The sequence below is a fragment of the Salvelinus fontinalis genome, chromosome 18 (genome assembly GCF_029448725.1).
Source record: "Salvelinus fontinalis isolate EN_2023a chromosome 18, ASM2944872v1, whole genome shotgun sequence".
Lineage (NCBI taxonomy): Eukaryota > Metazoa > Chordata > Actinopteri > Salmoniformes > Salmonidae > Salvelinus > Salvelinus fontinalis.
This window is the reverse complement of record NC_074682.1, coordinates 19693791-19718992: the sequence shown is the minus strand read 5'-3', so window position 1 is coordinate 19718992 and position 25202 is coordinate 19693791. Positions and strand designations below refer to the sequence as shown.

The 25202-nt window shown below is 46.6% G+C and overlaps 1 protein-coding gene across 2 annotated transcripts in view; it reads left to right on the top strand.

Moving 5' to 3' along the window:
- Positions 1-25202, top strand: part of LOC129815123 (receptor-type tyrosine-protein phosphatase gamma-like) — a 305416-nt gene that overhangs the window by 261229 nt on the left and 18985 nt on the right. Inside the window, exons 9-15 of one of the 2 annotated variants that reach the window (XM_055868515.1) lie at positions 8191-8375; positions 10774-10882; positions 11229-11278; positions 11851-12625; positions 14707-14845; positions 16903-16941; positions 17902-17993. In XM_055868515.1, coding sequence (XP_055724490.1) covers positions 8191-8375; positions 10774-10882; positions 11229-11278; positions 11851-12625; positions 14707-14845; positions 16903-16941; positions 17902-17993 — 1389 coding nt within the window. The remainder of the gene's footprint in view (positions 1-8190; positions 8376-10773; positions 10883-11228; positions 11279-11850; positions 12626-14706; positions 14846-16902; positions 16942-17901; positions 17994-25202) is intronic. The other variant, XM_055868514.1, reaches the window with a different exon arrangement.

Genomic DNA, 25202 nt, shown 5'->3' with positions numbered 1-25202 from the left:
AAATAAAATAAAATAAATAAAAAAACGGAAAAGTGGTGCTGTGTGCATATGTATTCACCCCCTTTGCTATGAAGCCCCTAAATAAGATCTGGTGCAATCAATTACCTTCAGTCACATAATTAGTTAAATAAAGGCCACCTGTGTGCAATCTAAGTGTCACATTATCTGTCACATGATCTCATTATATATACACTTGAAGTGTATATAGTTTACATGCACCTTAGCCATATTTTTTTTAACTCAGTTTTTCACAATTCCTGACATTTAAGTAAAAATTCCCTGTCTTAGGCCAGTTAGGGTCACCACTTTATTTTTAGAATGTGAAATCTCAGAATAATAGTAGAGAGATTATATATTTCAGCTTTTATTTCTTTCATCACATTCCAAGTGGGTCAGAAGTTTACATACACTCAATTAGTATTTGGTAGCATTGCTTTTAAATTGTTTAAATTGGGTCAAACATTTCGGGTAGCCTTCCACAAGCTTCCCACAATAAGTTGGGTGAATTTTGGCCCATTCCTCCTGACAGAGCTGGTGTAACTGAGTCAGGTTTGTAGGCCTCCTTGCTAGCACACACTTTTTCAGTTCTGCCCACACATTTTCTATAGGATTGAGGTCAGGGCTTTGTGATGGCCACTCTAATACCTTGACCTTGTTGTCCTTAAGCCATTTTGCCTCAACTTTGGAAGTATGCTTGGGGTCATTGTCCATTTGGAAGACCCATTTGCGACCAAGCTTTAACTTCTAACTGATGTCTTGAAATGTTGCTTCAATATATCCATATAATTGTACTTCCTCATCATGCCATCTATATTGTGAAGTGCACCAGTCCGTCCTGCAACAAAGCACCCCCACAACATGATGCTGCCATCCCCCGTGCTTCACGGTTGGGATGGTGTTCTTCGGCTTGTAAGCCTCCCCCTTTTTCCTCCAAACATAACGATGGTCATTATGGCCAAACAGTTCTAGTTTTGTTCCATCAGACCAGAGGACATTTCTCCAAAAAGTACAATCTTTGTCCCATATGCAGCTGCAAACCGTAGTCTGGCTTTTTTATGCCGGTTTTGTAGCAGTGGCTTCTCCCTTGCTGAGCAGCCTTTCAGGTTATGTCTATATAGTTTTACTGTGGATATAGATACTTTTGTACCTGTTTCCTCCAGCATTTTCACAAGGTCCTTTAGTGTTGTTCTGGGATTGATTTGCACTTTTCATGCTTCTCCTTCCTGAGCGGTATGCCAGCTGCACGGTCCCATGGTGTTTATACTTGCGTACTATTGTCTGTACAGATGAACATGGTACCGTCAGGCGTTTGGAAATTGCTCCCAAGGATGAACCAGGCTTGTGGAGCTCTACAATTTTTTCGGAGGTCTTGGCTGATTTCTTTTGATTTTCACATGAGAGGCACTGAGTTTGAAGGTAGGCCTTGATCCACAGGTACACCTCCAATTGACTCAAATGATATCAATTAGCCTATCAGAAGCTTCTAAAGCCATTACATAATTTTCTGGAATTTTCCAAGCTGTTTAAAGGCACAGTCAACCTAGTGTATGTACACTTCTGACCCACTGGAATTGTGATGCAGTGAATTATAAGTGAAATAATCTGTCTGTAAACAATTGTTGGAAAAATTACTTGTGTCATGCACAAAGTAGATGACCTGACTTGCCAAAACTATAGTTTGTTAACAAGAAATTTGTGGAGTGGTTGAAAAATGAGTTTTAATGACTCCAACCTAAGTGTTTGTAAACTTCTGACTTCAACTGTACACCTGTTCTGAAAGGCCCCAGAGTCTGCAACACCACTAAGCAAGGGGCACCACCAATCAAGCGGCACCATGAAGACTAAGCTCTCCAAACAGGTCAGGGACAAAGTTGTGGAAAAGTACAGATCAGGGTTGGATTATAAAAACAATTTTTAAAAAGAATTTGGCAGCACAATAAACCTGCCAAGAGAGGGCCGCCCACCAAAATTCACGGACCAGGCAATGAGGGCATTAATCAGAGAGGCAACGAGGAGACCAAAGATAACCATCAAGGAAATGCAAAGCTTCACAGCGGAGATTGGAGTATCTGTCCATAGGACCACTTTAAGCTGTACATTCCACAGAGCTGGGCTTTATGGAAGAGTGGACAGACAAACACATTGTTTAAGGAAAAACATTTGCAAACATATGGAAGAAGGTACTCCGGTCAGATGAGACTACAATTGAGCTTTTTGGCCATCAATGAAAATGCTATTTCTGGTGCAAACCCAACACCTCTCATCACCCCGAGAACAGCATCCCCACAGTGAAGCACGGTGGTGGCAGCATTATGCTGTGGGGATGTCATTCATCTGCAGGGACTGGGAAACTGATCAGAATTGAAGGAATGATGGATGGCGCTAAATACAGGGAAATTATTGAGGGAAACCTGTTTCAGTTTTCCAGAGATTTGAGACTGGGACGGAGATTCACCTTCCAGCAGGACAATGACCCTAAGAATATTGCAACGCAACACTTGTGTGGTTTAAGGGGAACCATTTAAATGTCTTGGAATGGTCAAAGCCCAGACCTCAACCCTATTTAGAATATGTGGTATGACTTCAAGATTGCTGTACACCAGCGGAACCCATCCAACTTGAAGGCGCTAGAGCAGTTTTGCCTTGAAGAATGGGCTAGATGTGCCAAGCTTATAGAGACACACCCCAAGAGACTTGCAGCTGTAATTGCTGCAATAGATGGCTCTACAAAGCATTGACTTTGGGGGGGTGAATAGTTATGCACGCTCAAGTTTTCAGTTTTTTTGTCTTATTTCTTGTTTGTTCCACAATAAAAAATATTTTGCATCTTCAAAGTGGTAGGCATGTTGTGTAAATCAAATCATACAACCCCCCCCCCCCCCCCCCCCCCCCCCCCAAAAAAAAACAAACATTTCCAAGTTGTAAGGCAACAAAACAGGAAAAATGCTAAGGGGTGTGAATACTTTCGCTCCAGTGAAGAACTGATTGACTACTTAGAAGTCTCTGGTCAAGGAGCTATTCTATTCTCTCACCTGGATCCAGCCTGCTGGCCTGTAGAATGGCTGCTAATGAAAAATGAAAATCAGGAAACATTACCAGGTCCTGGAGAGCCCAATATCCCAGTAATGGTCACAATTAGAATTCATTTGGAATTCATTTAGGTGCTCTTCAATAACTCACTAATCCACAGAAAAAAGCTTAGAAGATTTTCTTTATCATCCATCAAACAATTATTTTTTTCCATTTATGGGCGTGGTAAATTGATTGGCGGCACAGCGAGCTGTGAACCGCAGAGTGATGGGATGGAGGGGTGGAGGGGTGGAGGGATGGAGGGGTGGATGATAATTGTGATGGAGAGTGTGTGATGGCTGTCGTTCCTTCCAAGAATAGAGGCATGGAATTGAAGCCTAAGGGGTGAAATGAGCTCCAGTGGCTTTAGCCGGGGTGAATTAACCCAGAACTGATCTGTTCCACAAACACAAGGGTTTGGAGTGGGCTTAGAAGGGGATGGAGGGTCTGGTGTTGGATCTATTCCCAACCCCCCTACACTAGTTAGGATTTTAAGAGACAACAAGCAAAGGGATGGCAAGCCATGGTTTAACGCAGGTCAGCTGACATAACACACGGAGTTAGTTTTTGAACAGCTTCAATGTGCCTTGGCATAGATTATACAAGTGTCTGGAGGGATGAGACACCATTCTTTCATGAGAAATTCCATCATTTGGTGTTTGTTGATGTTGGTGGAAAACACTGTCTCAGGCGCCGCTCCAGAATCTCCCATAAGTGTTCAATTTGGTTGAGATCTGGTGACTGAGACACACACACACATGCACACACACACACACATTAAAACCCCTATGCTCATTTGAGACTCCTCTTTCACAGTAACTGAGATCTCTTCTTCTAGCCATGGTAGCTCATATAATGGGCAACTGGGCATTTTTGTTTCGTGATGAGATGTTAATTGCTTAATAAACTCAGGAACCACACCTGTGTGGAAATGTCTGCTTTCAGTACACTTTGTATCCCTCATTTACTGACATGTTTCCTTTATTTTGGCAGTTACCTGTAGCTATTACACAGTTCTGACCCCGCAGGAATGTTCTAATTATTTAGTTGTGTGACATACATCCTGAAGTGAGCTCTTTGAAGTTCCAGTAAGGTAGCTGGCTCTCTCACTGTCCTCTTACTCCTTCATATTAGCCATTCATCTACCAGCATGGTCAGGTAAACGCAGGGCCACAGATCACTTTCCACCTTTAAACTGCCTCTCACATCTCTTAAGAGACCTCCTCTCCTCTTCGGTAGCCAGTATGAAAGAATGATGTCCCCTTTGCCATCACTACCTTTCCCCTGTGTGTGTGTGTGTGTGTGTGTGTGTGTGTGTGTGTGTGTGTGTGTGTGTGTGTGTGTGTGTGTGTGTGTGTGTGTGTGTGTGTGTGTGTGTGTGTGTGTGTGTGTGTGTGTGTCGGAAGTCCTTTACTCTTTACTCTGCCCTTGAAACACAAAGGGGAATGGTATGCTATGAACTGCTCCAGTGAAGAACTGAGTGACTACTTAGAAGTCTCTGGTCAAGGAGCTATTCTATTCTCTCACCTGGATCCAGCCTGCTGGCCTGTAGAATGGCTGCTAATGAAAAATGGAAATCAGGAAACATTACCAGGTCCTGGAGAGCCCAATATCCCAGTAATGGTCACAATTAGAATTCATTTAGAATTCATTTAGGTGCTCTGAAATAACTTAGTGTGCACTCTGCTGTACTATTGCTGCCATCTCCCATATATCAGCAGCCAGGTCACACCAGACCACTGCAGTATTATACGTTTGTCCAGGTCCCCAGGACGTCAAGAGATGCCTTCAATACCTTCCACTATGGTCAACGTGATCGCCTATTACCACCTAGTAGGCTTGCGGCTTGCTAGGGTGTTGAGGATGGGGATAGAGAAAGTGCTTGAACCGTGATCTACAGCTCTGAGGATCGCGGGTTCAATCCCAGTGCTAGGTACTCATAAAAAAATATACAGTACTGTGCAAAAGTTTTAGGCAGGTGTAAAAAAATGCTGTAAAGTAAGAATGCTTTCAAAAATACATGCTAATAGATTATATTTATCAATGTACTAAATGCAAAGTGAGTGAACAGAAGAAAAATCTAATTCAAATCCATACATGGTGTGACTACCCTTTGCCTTCAAAACAGCATCAATTCTTCTAGGTACACTTGCACAAAGTCAGGGATTTTGTAGGCATATAGTCAGGTGTATGATTAAACAATTATACCAAACAGGTGCTAATGATCATCAATTCAAGATGTAGGTCGAAACACAATCATTAACTGAAACAGAAACAGCTGTGTAGGAGGAATACAACTGGGTGAGGAACAGCCAACCTCAGCTAACAAGGTGAGGTTGCTGAAGACAGTTTACTGTCAAATGTCATACACCATGGAAAGACTGAGCACAGCAACAAGACAAGGTAGTTGTAATGCATCAACAAGGTCTCTCCTAGGCAGAAATATCAAGGTAGACAGGGGTTTCCAGATGTGCTGTCCAAGCTCTTTTGAAGAAGCACAAAGAAACGGGCAACGTTGAGGACCGTAGACGTAGTGGTCGGCCAAGGAAACTTACTGCAGCAGATGAAAGACACATCATGCTTACTTCCCTTCACAATCGGAAGATGTCCAGCAGTGCCATCAGCTCAGAATTGGCAGAAAACAGTGGGACCCTGGTACACCCATCTACTGTCTGGAGAAGTCTGGTCAGAAGTGGTCTTCATGGAAGACTTGCAGCTAAAAAGCCATACCTCCAACCTGGAAACAAGGCCAAGCGACTCAACTTCCCACGAAAACACAGGAACTGGGGTGCAGAAAAATGGCAGCAGGTGCTCTGTGCTGATGAGTCAAAAGTATAAATATTTGGCTGTAGCGGAAGGCAGTTTGTTCACCGACGAGCTGGAGAGCGGTACACAAATTAGTGTCTGCAGGCAACAGTGAAGAATGGTGGAGGTTTCTTGCAAGTTTGGGGCTGCATTTCTGCAAATGGAGTTGGGAATTTGTTCAGAATTAATGGTCTCCTCAATGCTGAGAAGTACAGGCAGAAACTTATCCATCGTGCAATACTATCAGGGAGGCATCTGATTGGCCAAATTTATTCTGCAGCATGACAACGACCCCAAACATACAGCGAAAGTCATTAAGAACTATCTTCAGCGTAAAGAAGGACAAGGAGTCCTGGAAGTGATGGTATGGCCCCCACAGAGCCCTGATCTCAACATCATCGAGTCTGTCTGGAATTACATGAAGAGAGAGAAGCACCTGAGGCTGCCTAAGTCCACAGAAGAACTGTGGTTAGTTCTCCAAGATGTTTGGGCCAACCTTCCTGCCGAGTTCCTTCAAAAACTGTGTGCAAGTGTACCTAGAATAATTAATGCTGTTTTGAAGGCAAAGGGTGGTCATGACAAATATTGATTTGATGTAGATTTTTCTTCGGTTCACTCACTTTGCATTTCGTTAATTGATAAATATAATCCATTAACATGTCTATTTTTGAAAGCATTCTTACTTTACAGCATTTTTTCCCACCTGCTTAAAACTTTTGCACAGTACTGTATATATTTTACCCCTATCCTAAATCTTAACCCTTACGTTAACCAGTCGGAATGAATCGCTAAATTGAATCGTCGAGTTTTAACATTTATCCCCCCCTCTGGACAAACGTTGAATACTGAAGTGAGACCGTGAGATCTTGTTGCTATCAGAGTGGAGTCATGAGGGGCTATGGGGCCTGGGAGGGATGAAGGAGAGATCCTCTTATGCCATTCATCACAGCGATGCCCCCTTACCTACTGTCCCCTATTCACCTTTCTCTCTTGTCTTTCTATTTCTCTCTCTCTCTCTCTCTCTCTCTCTCTCTCTCTCTCTCTCTCTCTCTCTCTCTCTCTCTCTATATCTCTATATCTCTATCTCTATCTCTATCTCTATCTCTATCTCTCTCTATCTATCGCTCTCTCTCTCTCACTCTCTCACGTGCTGAGTGACAGTGCAGGCTGACCCACCACAGCTGGGTGTTATCTAGAGGACACCATGTGTGTGTGGAGGTCAAACAGGTTTCATTGGCTCAGCCAGCCAGCCAGGCGACAGTACAGGGGCAGAGACTAATCACTTTAATAATGCCAAACCACAGCCGCTATTCATCAGGATATTATTGGATGACCGCATTGCTGCTATTTATGACTAATGAATTTAGTCACACACAACTCAAAATAGTCTATTCTTATGAGCCTGCTTTATCATTCCACAATAACAGTGAATGTACTCATACATATCAAGGCTGTTTGTTTAGACAGTGTGTTGAATTCATCCTCGGACTATTATTAATAATAAAGCTGATGATAGAAATGTAGGCAGCATTTGGTTCTTTTGTCTAGCCTGTCTGTCTTCAATGGGTGGAATAACATCTGTTCAGGTGAGGCAGTTCTGGGGGAAATAAAGCAGATCTCCGGAAGATTTCCCTATGAAAAAAACAGGGTTTGATTATTGAAGTGATGTTTTCAGCTTTCTGACATGCCCAGTAATGAACCCATCTGTTGTGGAGACGACAGAGCCATGGAGCTGCCTTTGACGCCGTGCAACACCTTGCAGAGCTTAGGACTCTGCACTCTGTTTACTGGTCAAACAGAGACATCTAGTGGCCACATGAGGGAACAACACAGCTTATGAACTGTGATTTATGTAGGCATACATATATATAGGGAATAGGGAGATATAAAACCTAGATGGAAGGCCTGGAGGCACGTATATATGAGCCTGTATTGTTTTAGCCCTAAGACGGATGCTGCTGTCTGGTGGAACAGCTCCATAAGTCACAGAGCTACCTCAAACACCCCACTCTCACTCTCCTCAGTATCTCTCTCGCTCTCTGTTCATTGCATCTCTCGCTTTTTCATCGATCTCAAGTGCCTACACGTACTGTATGTGTGTGTGAGGGGCGAATATGCATACATATGTGTGTCCATGCGTGTGGTGGGATCTCCTGTCCTCCAGGAGTCCTTTGTCTGACATTCCAGATCGTTGTGGGACCACAGTGTAAGAACCTCTTTCTTTTTCCCTTTTCTTTTGTCTCCCACATCCCCCCTACTCCCTCCCTGTACCTGTCTTTTTCCCCTCTCTCTCTCCCTCCCCTCTCTCTCTCTCAGTGTGCAGCAGTGCTCCCATCAACATGAAGGTGCAGCATCTGAACCGCACGGCCCTGGGGGTGCGATGGACACGGCCAGAGTTCACCTACCACCCGCCAATCATCTCCTTCCTCATCTCCTACAGCTGGACCAAACACGATGAGTCCTACGAGGAGACACACGTCACCGACAGCCAAAACAAACTGGTCCGTTTTTATCACACTCACACGCGCGCACACATGCACACGCAAACAAATGTCACTGACCGTTAACACACTGGTCAATTACTCTATAACACACACACACACACACTTTCAAGACAGTGAGTGAATGTGTGAGTGAGACTACATTAACACACCCCAATTACTCTACCACACACAGTGACAATGCAGAAACTGGTGAGGTAGACTGAAAAATTATGATAAATTGGCTGCATATTAGACTGCGTGTGGAGACCGACTGTAGTGACACTGTTGGTAGCTTGACCTTGGAACTTGCATTATGAAACACCAATGTAAGGATCAGAGCAGCCCCCGGCCATTTAACAGCAGCAGCACTGGCATTTTAAACACCCACAGCTCTTTTTCTATCCTGCCATTGTGTTCCGATTGGGGGATGGGATTTAATGAGGAGGGATTCCTGCCTGCTGATAGAAGGAGGGTGAACAAGGGACAGCGGAGGAGGGAACAGAGGAGAGACGTGGTGGTTCTTTTCTTTGAGGGCTGCCCATCATTAACAGAATCTAATCTCCCCATGTACCGCAGCCGCTCTTGTCTCAGCCATTCTCCCTCCTTTCACCTCTCCTTCCTGTTCTCTCACTCTTTTTTATTATTTCTCTCAATCTCCATCTATTTCCCTTTTCTCTCTCTCTATTTTGTTCTCTCTCTCTCCATCACTTACCTCCCACTTAATCTCTCTCTCTTTCTCCCTCCATCTCTCCTCCTTTTCTTTTCAGATAGTCATTTCCATTTGTATTCTCTGTCTGTTCCCTGGCCACCACCATTAGGGGGCTCACGGTACAGCCAGGCTTTATGAAACCTGTCGCTAGAATCCATGGAGAAGCCTACTAAACCACTCCAACCCTGCTCCAGCCCCGCCTTCCTGCCTGCTGCCTGCCGTCGGTCTTTACAGCCCTCTCCACTTGTAATAACCGCCTGGGAACAGGGCAGACACATCCTTAACTGAATTAAACTGTGCGGAACATGCATAAATCAGGGAGGAGGTGGTGGTGGTGAGGGGAGAACAAACGCCATTACTTAATGTAAGATTTAGTTGTGCGGCGAGCCCTCCCTGGCGATCGGACACCAGAGAATGTGAGTTATGATAATAGCCATTCCTCATGCATTTAGCGGTGGATTGGACCTCCATCTCCCCGCCGTGGGGATAGTTCAGGCGTGTGATTTGGAACGCGTACACCATAAAGAGGAAATAGGAAGGGGTACATTACGATGTGACGTGTAATTCAGCCCTGTCTCTACCGCCCATATTCAGCCAGGGTGATTTACATTGCATCCTAATTAGAAATGGTTTCAGTTGTTTTATGTATTTTTTCTAGTGTTGCCACAATCTTACCACTCAATACGCTGTGGTAAATCCAGTGTTTGTTGTCTACAGAAAGAAGGAAAGGAGAGAGAGAGAAGAAGAGAGAGAGAGTATATATTTTCCCACCACGCTCTAACCTTCATTTTGTGACCTCTGCCTTCTGTGCTGTGTTGGGGTCATGGGGGCAGGCTGTGTTATGTCATCCTTTAAGCCACGACAGAATTCTAGGCTAAGCTGTGTGACCTCTCCAGGAAGGTAGCCAGAACTCATCAAGGTGTGTGTGTGTGTGTGTGTGTGTGTGCACACAGTTTACTATACTTGTGAGTACCAGAAGTCCACACAAGAATAACAAACCAACTCAAATTCAGAGAAGTGAGGACATTTTGCCGGTCCTCACTTGTAAAAAGGCTATTTTAGGCTTAGGGTTAGAATTAGGGTTAAGGTTACAGGTTAGTGGTTAGGGTTAGGTTTAGGGTAAGGGAAAATAGGATTTTGAACGAGAATCAATTGTTTGTCCCCAAAAAGTCCTCACAAGTACAGTAAGACACAGCTGTGTGTGTGTGTGTGTGTGTGTGTGTGTGTGTGTGTGTGTGTGTGTGTGTGTGTGTGTGTGTGTGTGTGTGTGTGTGTGTGTGTGTGTGTGTGTGTGTGTGTGTGTGTGTGTGTGTGTGTGTGTGTGTGTGTGTGTGTGTGTGTGTGTTACTATGTGCTCTTGCCACTGGAGTACACACCATAGAAATAGAATCTATCATATTTCTATGGTACATACACTTCTCCAGTATAGCAGACAGCCTACTAGCTACATGGGTTTAGGGGAAGTGTTCTGCATACGATTCCACCTCCTGTGTGTGTGAGCACAGATGATTACTATGTGTGTGTGAGCATGGACGCTCGCTGTGTCAACCATATCCTCCTTTTGTTTCGCTGGATCAAACAGTCTGTGATCCCCGACAAAAACACAGGGACACAATTTATATTTTAATGCGCGTGTGTCAGTGTGCACGTCTAGATGTGTGTGGTGCTCCTGTATATTGCTGACGGTCCCCTGGTTGTGTGTTACAGGAAGCTGTCATCACTCCGGTGTCTCCTGACGTGCTGTACCTGTTCCGGGTGCAGGCTGTGTGTATGAACGACATGCGCAGTGACTTCAGCCAGAGCATGCTCTTCAGAGGTGATTCTTCCTCATCTTCCTCATTGTCATCATCCTCCTCATCACCCTCTTTCCTTCATTTTTTCTTTTCACTTTTGTAAAAACAATCTAAGTATTTCCATCACGTTGCATCGCCCAGTTTCTATTGATCTCACATCTCTTTGTCTCTTGTTTTGTTCCTTTGTTGTCTTGTTTGCTGATCAGAGTTGTTTCTGCTCTTCCCCCTCATCACATATCTATTGTCTGTCTAAATGCCTGTTGATTTGTAGCACAGCTAGAATCAATGCAGTATTACACTGTCTATACAGTAGAATATATGTTGTTTTATCATCGGTTAACACGTTTTAATGTTATGGTCTCCTTTCAGCTAACACCACCAGGATATTTGAAGGAACAAGGATAGTGAAAACAGGGATGGTGAGTGTTGTGAACACTCTGTAGTACTCCCTCTCTCCAGCAGGGAGCAGCACTGTCTCACTATCAAACCTCTGTGCTGGAGAGCATGCCTCCACTGTGACTCAGATACTCTCAATTAGCCTACTTGTCAGTCCACAGATGTCAAAGAAATCGCAATATTGATCAGAAGATAGCTTATAATGTACTTGACTTATTTCTCCTTTCAAATGATGAAACAGTACTACATTTACATGATTACTGATGGATTAATAAGGCATGTAAATATTCTTCCACCATGGTTCCCCTGCCTGCCTGGTGTGTGTGGATGGTGGGGAGAGAGAGAGGCTGTGGTCGCGAATGGCTGTGCTGCAGTGCAGGGGGCTGTTGTCTCTGCTTCCCAGGGCTACCTTAATTGTGCCACTACCACTCCTGCCCGGGCTCCCGCTGCAGAGTGAAGCCATGGGGGCCGGGAAGAGGAAATAGGAAGGGATATATTATGATGTGAGGTGTTGTGTAACTCAGCCATGTCTCTCTCTCTTTTCCCTCCTTCTCTTACCATCTCATCCCTTTTCACCTATTGTTTCTTTCTCTAGCCCACCGTCTCTCCGGCCTCTTCAGCTGACATGGCTCCCATCAGCTCCGGCTCCTCCACCTGGACCTCCTCCGGCCTCCCTTTCTCCTTCGTCTCCATGGCGACGGGCATTGGCCCGTCCTCCAGTGGTAGCCAGGCGACAGTGGCGTCTGTGGTGACCAGTACCCTCCTGGCTGGGCTGGGGTTCAGTGGTGGGGTCATCTCCTCCTTCCCTAGCTCTGTGTGGCCGACCAAAGCCCCCGCCTCCAGACAGAATCCCACCACTGCCCCCCCTCGTCAGCCCAACACCGAACCTGCAGCCGGCCAGAGTGCTGACGCAGCCAAAGACAATGGAGAGGGAGCAGAAGACAGGGAGAAAGGTGCAAAAAGTGAGGGAGAGGAGGGAGAGAAGGAAGGAGAGGAGGATAAGGAGGAAGACGAGGAGGAGAAAGAGAAGGAGACGAAAGAGAAGAAAGTGACAGTGGCGGACAAGGTAGAGAAGCAGACGAACAGTACGGTGGTGAAGGAGCCGCCCACGGCCGCCCCAGCCTCGACTGCCAAAGAGAAAGGAAGAGAAGCAGGGGAGACTAACACCAACAGCACTACGCCCTCTAGTGCTGTGGAGGACCAGTTGTTGACACACACACAGAGCACGGTGGAGACAGACACGGTGGTGCCCCCTACCATGGAGCCAGGGAATGACCCGGCAGAGTTCCCAGCCCCAGACAGCCCCTCCCCAACTCTAAGACCTAGCACAGGAGGGAAGAAGAGCCACTGGCCATTCTCCATACACACAGGTGAGAACACTCATTATAGTAGGTACTTTTCAATTAATCTGAATAAAAGAATGAAAGGGCATCATTGTTGGATCCAAGACCAAATAGTACTACCTGTCTCCACTTGGTCTTTTGCCTTTCATCAGTATGTGATTCTTAATAATATGACTATAACGTGGAAATTAATATGACAGCCTTGTATTAGACACACCATGGTTCAGTTTGGAGGCTTTTTCATACCCACACATACCCATTTACACCCACATCAACACCTACACTCATAGGTTATACTGAATGACATACCGTAGGTGTGGAGTTCAGTAAAGTGAACAATCTGTCCAGGAGAGCTCTCTACATGCTGAGAGACTGTTGTAAGTACAGTTAAAGCATTTAAACTGCCACTGCAGTTTAACGATGTGTGTTTGATACATGTTTCTGTAGGATAGGACTCTCTCTCCTTCCTTCTTTCCCATTCCCTTTAATTCCTCATCTCTCCCACTCCCACTCTCTCTACTTCCTCGTCTATCCCACTCCCAGCTTTCTCACTTCTCGTCTTTACCACTCCCTCTCTTTCTCTCCTTCCTTGTATTTCCCTCTGTACCACTGTTTCTCTCTCTTTCCTTGTCTTTCTCCCTCTCCCTCTCTCCATCCTTGTTGTTTCCCATTCCTCCTCTCTCTCCTTCCTCTTTTCTCTCCCTCCTCTGTGTTCTCTTTAGACTGAGTGCTGGCCTACTTTCAGAGCCAGTGACATGAGCTCAGAGCAGAGCCGAAGCTGCAGGGGGAAAAACCCTGTGCTCCATTAACAGCTCCCTGCCTGGCACTAGAGACATGTAGACCATTGGTGTGTGTGTGGCATCAATATGCATGTGTGTGCGTGAGTGTATGTGGTGTGTGTGAGCGTTGGAGTGTCAGTGTTGTATGTGTGAGTGTGTGGGTAGAGTCACTAGAGTCATGTAGACCATTGGTGTGTGTGTATCCTTCGGTGCATGTTTGTGACTGGCCGTGTGTGCCCATGTGTGTCCATGTGCACGTCCGCTGGCGTGTTTTTTTCCGGACGACTCGTGTTAGCGTGAGCGGCAGACGGGAGAGAGCAGAGCAGAGAAGAGCACAGCAGCACACCATGGTTCCCCTGCCTGCCTGGTGTGTGTGGATGGTGGGGAGAGAGAGAGAGGCTGTGGTAGCGGCTGGCTGCGCTGCAGTGCAGGGGGCTGTTGTCTCTGCTTCCCGGGGCTACACCCACTGTGCCACTACTGCTACCGCCCGGGCTCCCGCTGCGGAGTGAAGCCGTGGGGGCCGGGAACAGCACCGCAGGAGAACAAGCCCTGGGTAGGTAGGGTAGCAGAGCAGCGTGGAGGGGGGCGTGCTCAGTTGCTTTAGAGCCTCAGGATTGATGGGATATGGTGGAGCGTCTAGGTAGTAAGACAGCCTGGCTATGTAGCACCAGGCTTATCTTCATAAAAAGATGGTATTTTGATTGTTGATGTTCTAGACATATCCAATATCAATTCATCTTTGTCGTTTTTTGTTGTTGTTGAACATTTTATCTCCTGTGTGTGCCTATTGGATGTGATCCAAGGTTGTTTCTGTCTGTGTAAAGCTCCAGTCTAGATACAGTAGGTTGAGGGGCTGATGATGTTGATAGATTTTGTCAGGTAATGTGGCTAACTTTAGAATATCTGTCTTTGAAAGGACAGGAATATATCGTCACTGGTAGCATTTGGTATGAAGAGAGGCTACTGTTTCTTTGGTAGGCACAGCTCAAGGTTCACAGCACAAGCTTTTTTGGGTACTATGGAATAGTACCACACCAGTCTACATAGAGAGGGGGTTTCTGGGAAAACGTTCTGTCTGATCATGTTGTCAGGACTTTACCAAGGTATATCGGCCAGTAACATGAGTCTTTGGTTGATAAGATGGCAAGCTCATTTTAAGACATCAATGTTTGTGGCTTGTTTTGTACCTTTGTGAAGCTGAGTTAAGTCTGGCTAAATTTGTCTCTGACCTCATGCCTTACCTCTCCACTTCCGGATCAGTATTCCCATATTGTCCAGTAAATGTTTCTGTTATTCTGACTGATTGTGTCTCCTCTCCCCCTCCTTCAGAGAGGACAAGCGTGACCAACCTGACCCGGCAGGGTGCCCCCGGGGTAGGCAGGATGGAGTGGATCATCCCCCTGATGGTGGTCTCTGCCCTCACATTCGTCTGCCTCAGCCTGCTGCTGGCCGTGCTCGTCTACTGGAGGTGGGTACCATTACAAACACTGACACATCACACTCACATAGCTGAATAAAACCTGTCAGGAAGAATGTTTCCCCAGATCGTGTTGATATCATTTGAAGGAGGGTGAAATGCTACAGACAGCGCTGGTCAACAGACTTTGTGAGATTTGTACACATTTGTACACTAATTCAAACAGCCCCCAGAGCATTGTCTGTGGTCTCTCTCCATCTATCAGTGTGTGAGCTGGCTATGGTCCCTGCTCTCCCCAGAAGCACCAGTGCCCTATAGTAGACCCCTGCTGCCCCCTTCATGGGTTAAGGCCCAGGGGGTATGACTGGCCATCTGCTCCTCTTCACAGCTCCACTCTGGAGCAGAGCAGCCTCAGCCATGGGGGGGTCAGGGGTGAGAATACACACACCAAGCAGCCACTGGGAGAAACCGACACAGAGATCTCCCGGTGGGTTTTGCATCTGCCAGGGTAGTGGAGAGCATGCACATTTGAATGTATTTAACAGCAAGCTTGTTTACATACATACACACTCACCCATCTGCAAATGCTGTCACACAAAAAGCATAATCTAGATAGCATTGAGGTTATGAGCACTAGTTTTCAGCCAATATCTCTTACTGTAAGATTGATATGATTTCTATGATGCTGAATAGAGCAATGTCTGTCCTCAGGCCTTTATCATCAAAGCTCATCCATCATAGCACTTGAAATAGGCGTTTAATGCCAGCCTGGGTTCAAAGACCATCTCTCCTCTGAGTGAGGGCCGTGACCTTTCTGGTTCTCACCACCCTCGGCTCCGTTAAAGGTTCGCAGCCATGGCCAAATGATTAGCCCCTCGTTGAGACCCAGCAGAGCAGGAGGAAGCTGCCCCTAGGCACTGACCTCAGGTCAGTTTTATGTTTCCACCCTAATGGTTAAGGTTGTAGGATTTCAGGAGGGTAAGCTCATCCTTGATCTGTGCCTGGAGGGCAACCTTTACCCGTGGTATTCATAGGGCTCTGGCCTGTAGGGGGCCTCTGAGGAGAACATATGGCAGAGCTCATGGCTGCAGCAGCAAGCTAAGGAAGATTAGGCTGGCTGTTTAGTTTAACCTAGCATTTAGACTCAGCTTAGCCTGCCTAGCCTGGTTGAACTGAGCACAGAGTAGGCGCTGAGCCTACCTTTGTGCGTCCTGCAGATCAAGTGTGTGTGTGTGTGTGTGTGTGTGTGTGTGTGTGTGTGTGTGTGTGTGTGTGTGTGTGTGTGTGTGTGTGTGTGTGTGTGTGTGTGTGTGCGCATGGGTGCGTCAGAGATAAAGTTCCTGGTGTTACAGAGATGTCGTTTGGATGGTGACATCCCCCCAGACGCTGGAGGCCCAGGGGATCTGACACAATAGAATATCGATTCATATACACACACACACACACACACACACACACACACACACACACACACACACACACACACACACACATATACACAGACGAACGGTTGGGGCTTGAGCTCAAGGTCTCCTGAGCAGTAGCAGGTGTCTGAGGCGTGAGAGGGGAGTGTTGGGCAATTCTAATCCTATTGTGGAGTGGAGCTCATGGCTCAACCGCCATGTTGCCATGTAACCCCTCCCCCACCGGGACCACATTGGCTGCCCGTGGACAGTAAGCCCGCCAATGAGTAATGACCTGGTAATGACTGGTCTGAGATTAGGTCAACCAACCCTATAAACACACAAGAGAATTACAGGGGAAGGATCCAGGAACTCTTACTAGACAGAGAGAAAGAGAGGCTGCTGCTCTTCCGGCTTGTTTGTGGTCCTGTGTGACTCAGTTGGTAGCGCATGGTGCTTGCAACGCCAGGGTTGTAGGTTCGATTCCCAAGGGGGACCAGTATGAAAATGTATCCACTTACTACTAAGAGCGTCTGCTAAATGACTCAAATATAAATGTTAGAGCAGAGGGGACAGGGAAGCCCTCCCCTTCTCTCCTCCCTTTACTCCTCCTCTCTTCTCCTTCGTCCGCTGGTCTGGTTCAGCAGCAGCATGCAGACGCTGCTGGCAAAGGCTGTTCTGTCTCTCCTCTTCTTCACTCTCTAGGATGACCAGTTTCTGCAATCTACTCTGCATTAAATACAGGTAGGAGTAGGACCAAAGACACACGCGGACAGTGACTTTACGCTGTATTTGTTATATAGCCTCTGGTTCAAGCTCAGACCTATGCTCCTCTCTCCTACGAAGATTATTTCTCCCCTTTCCTGTTCTCACCTATGTCCTCTTTTTAAGTGGTGAGGTTCTCGCCGTCATTGAGGAAGAAATAAGTAAGCTAGTTTTTCTTTCACTTTGGAGATTTTAAAGAGAGGAACAGTTTCTTTTGTTACTGTTTCCATTGTTTCCGTATTGTAGCTGTTATCTCTGTTAGAGGAGAGCTCTTTGCTGAAGCATACAGTGCAATATGTTTATGTACAGTTCACTTCCGTGAAGTTGGTACTTAGTCTAGAGCTAGATGTCTTTCCAGACACACCTCCAGAAATCCTGTTTCTATGTGTACTTTGCCCTCTTGATCATCGTTTGACGTCATACATACATTGTACAGTATGCTTAAACTGAAAACAAATGGATTCTCATAGTGTTTTTACGAGTCTTCACTCTGACTGTGTGTGAGGAAAGGGAAAGGGAAAGGGGGGTACCTAGTCAGTTGTACAACTGAATGCCTTCAACTGAAATGTGTCTTCCGCATTTAACCCAACCTCTTTGAGAGGTGCGGGAGCTGTGAGAGTGTGTGTGTGACTGTGTGTTTAGCTAATGTTCGCCTGCTCTGGAGGAGTTCAAAGTACACCTTGATCCTGTTCCGCGTTTCCATTGCCGTCTGTGTTTACTTTGGGGGGGATTGTCATTGTTGATACATTATTCACAGGTCTAACTTGTCACTGACGGCATGCATCTCTCTCTCTCTCTCTCTCTCTTCTCTCTTCTCTCTTCTCTCTTCTCTCTCTCTTCTCTCTTCTCTCTTCTCTCTTCTCTCTTCTCTCTTCTCTCTTCTCTCTTCTCTCTCTCTCTCTCTCTCTCTCTCTCTCTCTCTCTCTCTCTCTCTCTCAGGAGGTGTTTCCAGACAGCTCATTTCTACGTGGAAGACAGTAGCTCTCCTAGAGTAGTGCCCAATGAGAGCATCCCTGTCATTCCAATCCCAGGTAAGCACCAATCGGAGATTCCCTTTTATCCCCATAGTACTCCAGGAATCATGAATGGATGAATGGAATGCTTACCGGCAACAACATGGCGCCCAGCACTGAAGATGACCAAACTTTTGCTTTCTGGCTGTGCTCAATGTAATAGACACTCGGGGTAAAGGGGGGGGGGGGGGGGGTAGCCTAGTCCCACATAGTTCTGCTCCTCTCTGGTTTCACTGGATACTATAGGCACAAATCATGTACAACCTGTACAGACACCACTCACATACAGTAGAGACACCATATGAGACTGCATATGACCCATCTCCTCACCTGAGACCACTATTTCAACATCCAGCCACCTCTATGGGCTCTGTTGAAGAGTAAATGAATGGTTCTTCCAAAGGATCAGTTACTGATGCATAGTGTGTGATCAGTACTGGACAGACTATTCCCTCATAATGATGTGATGAGTGTGTACAGGTGTTTGTGTGCACTCACTCGACTTGATGAGAGTTCTCTGTCGTCATTGGTTTAGCCCAAATGCACCAAAGGAGGGTGGAAGGGGAGGAGGGTAGAGGAGTGCTGGATCTCTCTCTCTCACTCTGTCCAGCCAGTGGATCAAACCTAAGAGGCATGGAGATTGACCCTCAAAGACCCCCTCTTCCATATCTAACAACATCCCCTTATATCCAAGATTTTCCCCCAGCGTCCAAATCCATTTGGACTGACTGACTACCCTTCACAATGGGCGTTGGCACAGAGAGCTGTGTCCAATGTGCCTATTTAAGCCAATGGCAAAGCACTTCCCAGGACAAGGACAGGGCAGGCTTATAAAGTAGGCACCAGAAGAGCACTCTCCTGCTCCTTAAAAGGGTCTTAACTTTGAGAAGCTACTTCAGTACTCTACTTTCTCTCCAGCAGATTGTAACTCCTAAAGAGCTATCAACAGGTATGTGGCTTTATTAGACTGTAACACAGTGTGTCTAGAATAGCCTAATGTTGATTAGAGGGTTGTTTGTGGGTTGTTTATATCTTGATCATGGGTTTGGAGGACTGAAATAGGCATACTTTTTATTTAAATGAAGCTAAAGATTACTGGTTAATTCTCTCAGATAAAGCTGTAAATACAGTAGACTGAATCATATTGTGTTTGCCATGACTCAGTATGTATGGGGCTTCAACAGCCCCAGTGGGTCTGCAGAGACCTATGGGAGAACGAGGAGCAGTGAGGGGATGGCCATATGACCATAATGGTTAACCTGCTTCTCACGGCACTAATTGTCTCAACTGAAATCCCCCACCACCTCTCTAATCCTCCCTGACATATCTCTCTCTCTCTCTCTGGGGATTTCAACCTCATGATAAAACGAATAGCAGGGAAACACACCACATACCTAACTACCAGAGACATACCACACACCACAGTATTTTACTCCATTGTATTTCCAACTATCATTTTTCAAAGCCACCGTTTTTTTGACAATTATGTCTAATACATTGTTTCAGGAAGCTGTTTGACATCGTGAACCTTCTTTTATTTCCATATGTTGTGTCTACTGTAAGGATATGATTAGCGGCATTTGCATGCTTAAAGATTCCTCTCTGGCGTGTATGTCAATATTTAATGAGCAGGACACAGAGGGGGGTACAGCATGTCCTACGAAGTACCGTTATCATTTGGGCTAAGATCTAAAAGTATAGACTGCCATTTCCCTTAAGTTGGCTCTATGAAACATTCGCTGTGTGTGTGTGTGTGTGTGTGTGTGTGTGTGTGTGTGTGTGTGTGTGTGTGTGTGTGTGTGTGTGTGTGTGTGTGTGTGTGTGTGTGTGTGTGTGTGTGTGCACACATGCCCGCGCATGTGCACGTACTTGTGTGTGCGTGCGTGCGTGTAAGTAAGTGTGTGCGTGCATACAGTAGGTGTGTGTATTCATACACGTGTTTGAGTGTGTGATTTCCCATTTGGTGCCTGCGGATGAAACATTCGTTCAGCCCAGCTCGCCGTATGTCTCACTAAACAAGCGTTTAGAGGGGTTCCCACAGGCACAGTTAGGACAGAACATTCACTAAGATGAGCTCCGTCTCCCTCATTACTCTCCACCATCACACTCTCTGGGAAATCTCCCTTTCGCTATTTTTACCCCGTTTTGTGAAGAAGTGGATAAAACAAGGACCAGATTGAGACTGTGAATCATTAATGACTCTGCTTGAGATGAAAGCTGTGAACTTAGTTCACCTATACGAAACATAAGCTGATGGACATTAATAACCCATTATTTCATTTGTCTTGGTGAAGTATTGGTGAAATATATAACATAGCATAGTGGGTGGAAGAGGAGATGGCGCTGCAATCACTCTCAACTCTCCTTTGTTTGTTTTGATGTAGCTTCCTGGTGCCTTCCTGCATGTGTTGCATCACTGTGTCTTTTCAGTTTTAGATACAGTTGAATTCAAAGTTGAAGTCCGAAGTTTACACTTATGTTCAAGTCATTGAAACTCATTTTTCAACCACTCCACAAATTTCTTGTTAACAAACTATAGTTTTGGCAAGTCAGGTCATCTACTTTGTGCATGACACAAGTAATTTTTCCAACAATTGTTTACAGACAGATTATTTCATTTATAATTCACTGTATCACAATTCCAGTGGGTCAGAAGTTTACATACACTAAGTTGACTGTGCCTTTAAACAGCTTGGAAAATTCCAGAAAAGAATGTCATGGCTTTAGAAGCTTCTGATAGGCTAATTGACATAATTTGAGTCAGTTGGAGGTGTACCTGTGGATGTATTTCAAGTTCTACCTTCAAACTCAGTGCCTCTTTGCTTGACATCATGGGAAAATTAAAATAAATCAGCCAAGACCTCCGAACTAAATTGTAGACCTCCACAAGTCTGGTTCATCCTTGGGAGAAATTTCCAAACACCTGAAGGTACCACGGTCATCTGTAAAAACAATAGTACTCAAGTATAAACACCATGAGACCACGCAGCCATCATACAGCTCAGGAAGGAGACGCTTTCTGTCTCCTAGAGATGAACATACTTTGGTGCGAAAAGTGCAAATCAATCCCAGAACAACAGCAAAGGACCTTGTGAAGATGCTGGAGGAAACAGGTACAAGACTATCTATATCCACAATAAAACGAATCCTATATCGTCATAACTTGAAAGGCCGCTCAGCAAGGAAGAAGCCATTGCTCCAAAACCACCATAAAAAAGCCAGACTACGGTTTGTAACTGCATATGGGGACAAAGATCGTACTTTTTGGAGAAATGTCCTCTGGTCTGATGAAACAAAAATAGAACTGTTTGGCCATAATGACCAGCGTTATGTTTGGAGGAAAAAGGGGGATGCTTGCAAGCCGAAGAACACCATCCCAACTGTGAAGCATGGGGGTGGCAGCATCATGTTGTGGGGGTGCTTTGCTGCAGGAGGGACTGGTGCACTTCACAATATAGATGTTATGATGAGGGAGGGAAATTATGTGGAGATATTGAATCAACATCTCAATACATCAGTCAGGAAGTTGAAGCTTGGTTGCAAATGGGTCTTCCAAATCGACAATGACCCCAAGCATACTTCCAAAGTTGTGGCAAAATGGCTTAAGGACAACGAAGTCAAGGTATTGGAGTAGCCATCACAAATCCCTGACCTCAATCCTCTCAAAAATGTGTGGGCAGAACTGAAAAAGTGTGTGCAAGCAAGGAGGCCTACAAACCTGACTCAGGTACACCAGCTCTGTCAGGAGGAAAGGGACAAAATTCAGCCAACTTATTGTGGTAAGCTTGTGGAAGGCTACCTGAATCGTTTGTCCCAAGTTAAACAGTTTAAAGGCAATACTACCAAATACTAATTGAGTGTATGTAAACTTCTGACCCACTGGGAATGTGATGAAAGAAATAAAAGCTGAAATAAATCATTCTCTCTACTATTATTCTGACATTTCACATTCTTAAAATAAAGTGGTGATCCTAACTGACCTATGACAGCGAATTTTTATGTCAGGAATTGTGAAAAACTGAGTTTAAATGTATTTGGCTAAGGTGTATGTAAACTTCTGACTTCAACTGTAGATATTCAATACAGATATTCAACAGGTATTACAGGTTACAGAGATTCTAGAGATAGTGTAGAGAGTTTTGGTATAAACATTGTAGTGTACATTAAACCTGTTGATATATTGAGTATGTACCTCAGTTTCTGTAACGGCGGTCCTCCTTCTCTTCGGTCGAAAAGGAGGAGTATTGATCGAACCAAGGCGCAGTGGAGTTTGAACACATATTTATTAACGAAAAAACACGAACTTGAATAAACTAACAAAACAACAAACGGTGTAGACAGACCTAGACGACGAACTTACATGAAACAAGAAGAACGCACGAATAGAGAAAACAGGCTACACAAAAACAACGATGAACAAAACAAACCGAAAACAGTCCCGTGTGGTGCAACGACATACACAAACACGGAAGACAATCACCCACAACGAACACTGTGACAACGCCTACCTAAATATGACTCTTAATTAGAGGAACGCCAAACACCTGCCTCTAATTAAGAGCCATACCAGGCAACCCAAAACCAACACAGAAACAGAAAACATAGGATGCCCACCCAACCTCACGTCCTGACCAACTAACACACATAACAACTAACATAAATAGGTCAGGAACGTGACATTACCCCCCCCCATAAGGTGCGAACTCCGGGCGCACCAGCACAAAGTCTAGGGGAGGGTCTGGGTGGGCATCTAACCACGGTGGTGGCTCAGGCTCCGGGCGAGGTCCCCACCCCACCATAATCCATCCTAGCTTCCATCTCCCTCTTAATAATGTCCACCCTCCTTTTACCCCCACAAAATCTTCTTAGTAACATCACTAATAGGTTACAGCACCGGGACAGAGAGATAGATCAAGACAGAGGGATAGATAAGAATATAGAGGTAGATCAAGATAGAGAGGGAGATAATGATAGAGGGGCAACTCCGGACTGAAAGGCAGCTCCGGACAGAGAGACAGCTCTGGACTGATGGGCAGTTCTGGGTATCTAGCCGTTTCAGGCTGAAGGGCAGCTCATGGCTGACTGACGAATCTGGACGCTCATGGCTGGCTGACGGCTCTCGACGCTCATGGCTGGCTGACGGCTCTCGACGCTCATGGCTGGCTGACGGCTCTCGACGCTCATGGCAGGCTGACGGCTCTCGACGCTCATGGCAGGCTGACGGCTCTCGACGCTCATGGCAGGCTGACGGCTCTCGACGCTCATGGCAGGCTGACGGCTCTCGACGCTCATGGCAGGCTGACGGCTCTCGACGCTCATGGCAGGCTGACGGCTCTCGACGCTCATGGCAGGCTGACGGCTCTCGACGCTCATGGCTCTCTGACGGCTCTGGCTGCTCATGGCTCGCTGGCGGCTCTGGCAGATCCTGTCTGGTTGGCGGCTCTGGCAGATCCTGTCTGGTTGGCGGCTCTGGCAGATCCTGTCTGGTTGGCGGCTCTGGCAGATCCTGTCTGACGGGCGGCTCTAGCGGCTCCTGTCTGGCGGGCGGCTCTAGCGGCTCCTGTCTGGCGGACGGCTCTGTAGGCTCATGGCAGACGGGCGGCTTTGCAGGCTCATGGCAGACGGGCGGCTTTGCAGGCTCATGGCAGACGGGCGGCTTTGCAGGCTCATTGCAGACGGATGGCTCAGACGGCGCTGGGGAGACGGATGGCTCAGATGGCGCTGGGGAGACGGATGGCTCAGATGGCGCTGGGGAGACGGATGGCTCTGGCCGGATAAGGCGCACTGTAGACCTGGTGCGTGGTGCCGGAACTGGAGGCACCGGGCTAAGGATACGCACCTTCCTACTAGTGCGGGGAGCAGGGACAGGGCACACTGTACTCTCAAAGCCCACTCTATACCTGATGCGAGGTACCGGCACTGGTGACACCGGGCTGAGGACAAGCACATCAGGATTAGTAGGGGGAGAAGATACAGTGTGTACAGGGCTATGGAGACGCACAGGAGGCTTAGTGCGTGGTGCCGGAACTGGAGGCACCGAACTGGATACACGCACTACAGAGAGAGTGCGTGGAGGAGGAACAGGGCTCAGGAGATGCACTGGTAGCCTAGTGCGTAGTGTAGGCACTGTAGGTACTAGGCTGGGGCGGGGAGGTGGCGCCGGAAATACCGGACCGTGGAGGCGTACTGGCACTCTTGAGCATTGAGCCTGCCCAACCTTACCTGGTTGAATGCTCCCGGTCACCCGACCAGTGCGGGGAGGTGGAATAACCCGCACCGGCCTATGTAGGCGAACCGGGGAAACCATGCGTAAGGCAGGTGCCATGTATGCCGGCCCGAGGAGACGCACTGGAGACCAGACGCGTTGAGCCGGCCTCATGACACCTGGCTCAATACCCAATCTAGCCCTACCAGTGCGGGGAGGTGGAATAACCCGCACTGGGCTATGCACTCGTACAGGAGACACCGTGCGCTCTACTGCGTAACACGGCGCCTGCCCGTACTCCCGCTCTCCACGGTAAGCCTGGGAAGTGGGCGCAGGTCTCCTACCTGCCCTTGGCCCACTACCTCTTAGCCCCCCCCCCAAGAAATTTTTGGGTGTTACTCACGGGCTTTTTGGGCTTCCGTGCCAGACGCGTTCCCTCATAACTCCGGTTCCTCTCTCCGGTAGCCTCTGCTCTCCTCAGTGCCTCCAGCTGTTCCCATGGGAGGCGATCCCTACCAGCCAGGATCTCCTCCCATGTGTAGCAACCTTTCCCGTCCAATATATCGTCCCAAGTCCATTCCTCCTTCTTTTCCTGTCCCTTACTCCATTTACTCCGCTGCTTGGCTCTGGAATGGTGGGTGATTCTGTAACGGCGGTCCTCCTTCTCTTCGGTCGAAAAGGAGGAGTATTGATCGAACCAAGGCGCAGTGGAGTTTGAACACATATTTATTAACGAAAAAACACGAACTTGAATAAACTAACAAAACAACAAACGGTGTAGACAGACCTAGACGACGAACTTACATGAAACAAGAAGAACGCACGAATAGAGAAAACAGGCTACACAAAAACAACGATGAACAAAACAAACCGAAAACAGTCCCGTGTGGTGCAACGACATACACAAACACGGAAGACAATCACCCACAACGAACACTGTGACAACGCCTACCTAAATATGACTCTTAATTAGAGGAACGCCAAACACCTGCCTCTAATTAAGAGCCATACCAGGCAACCCA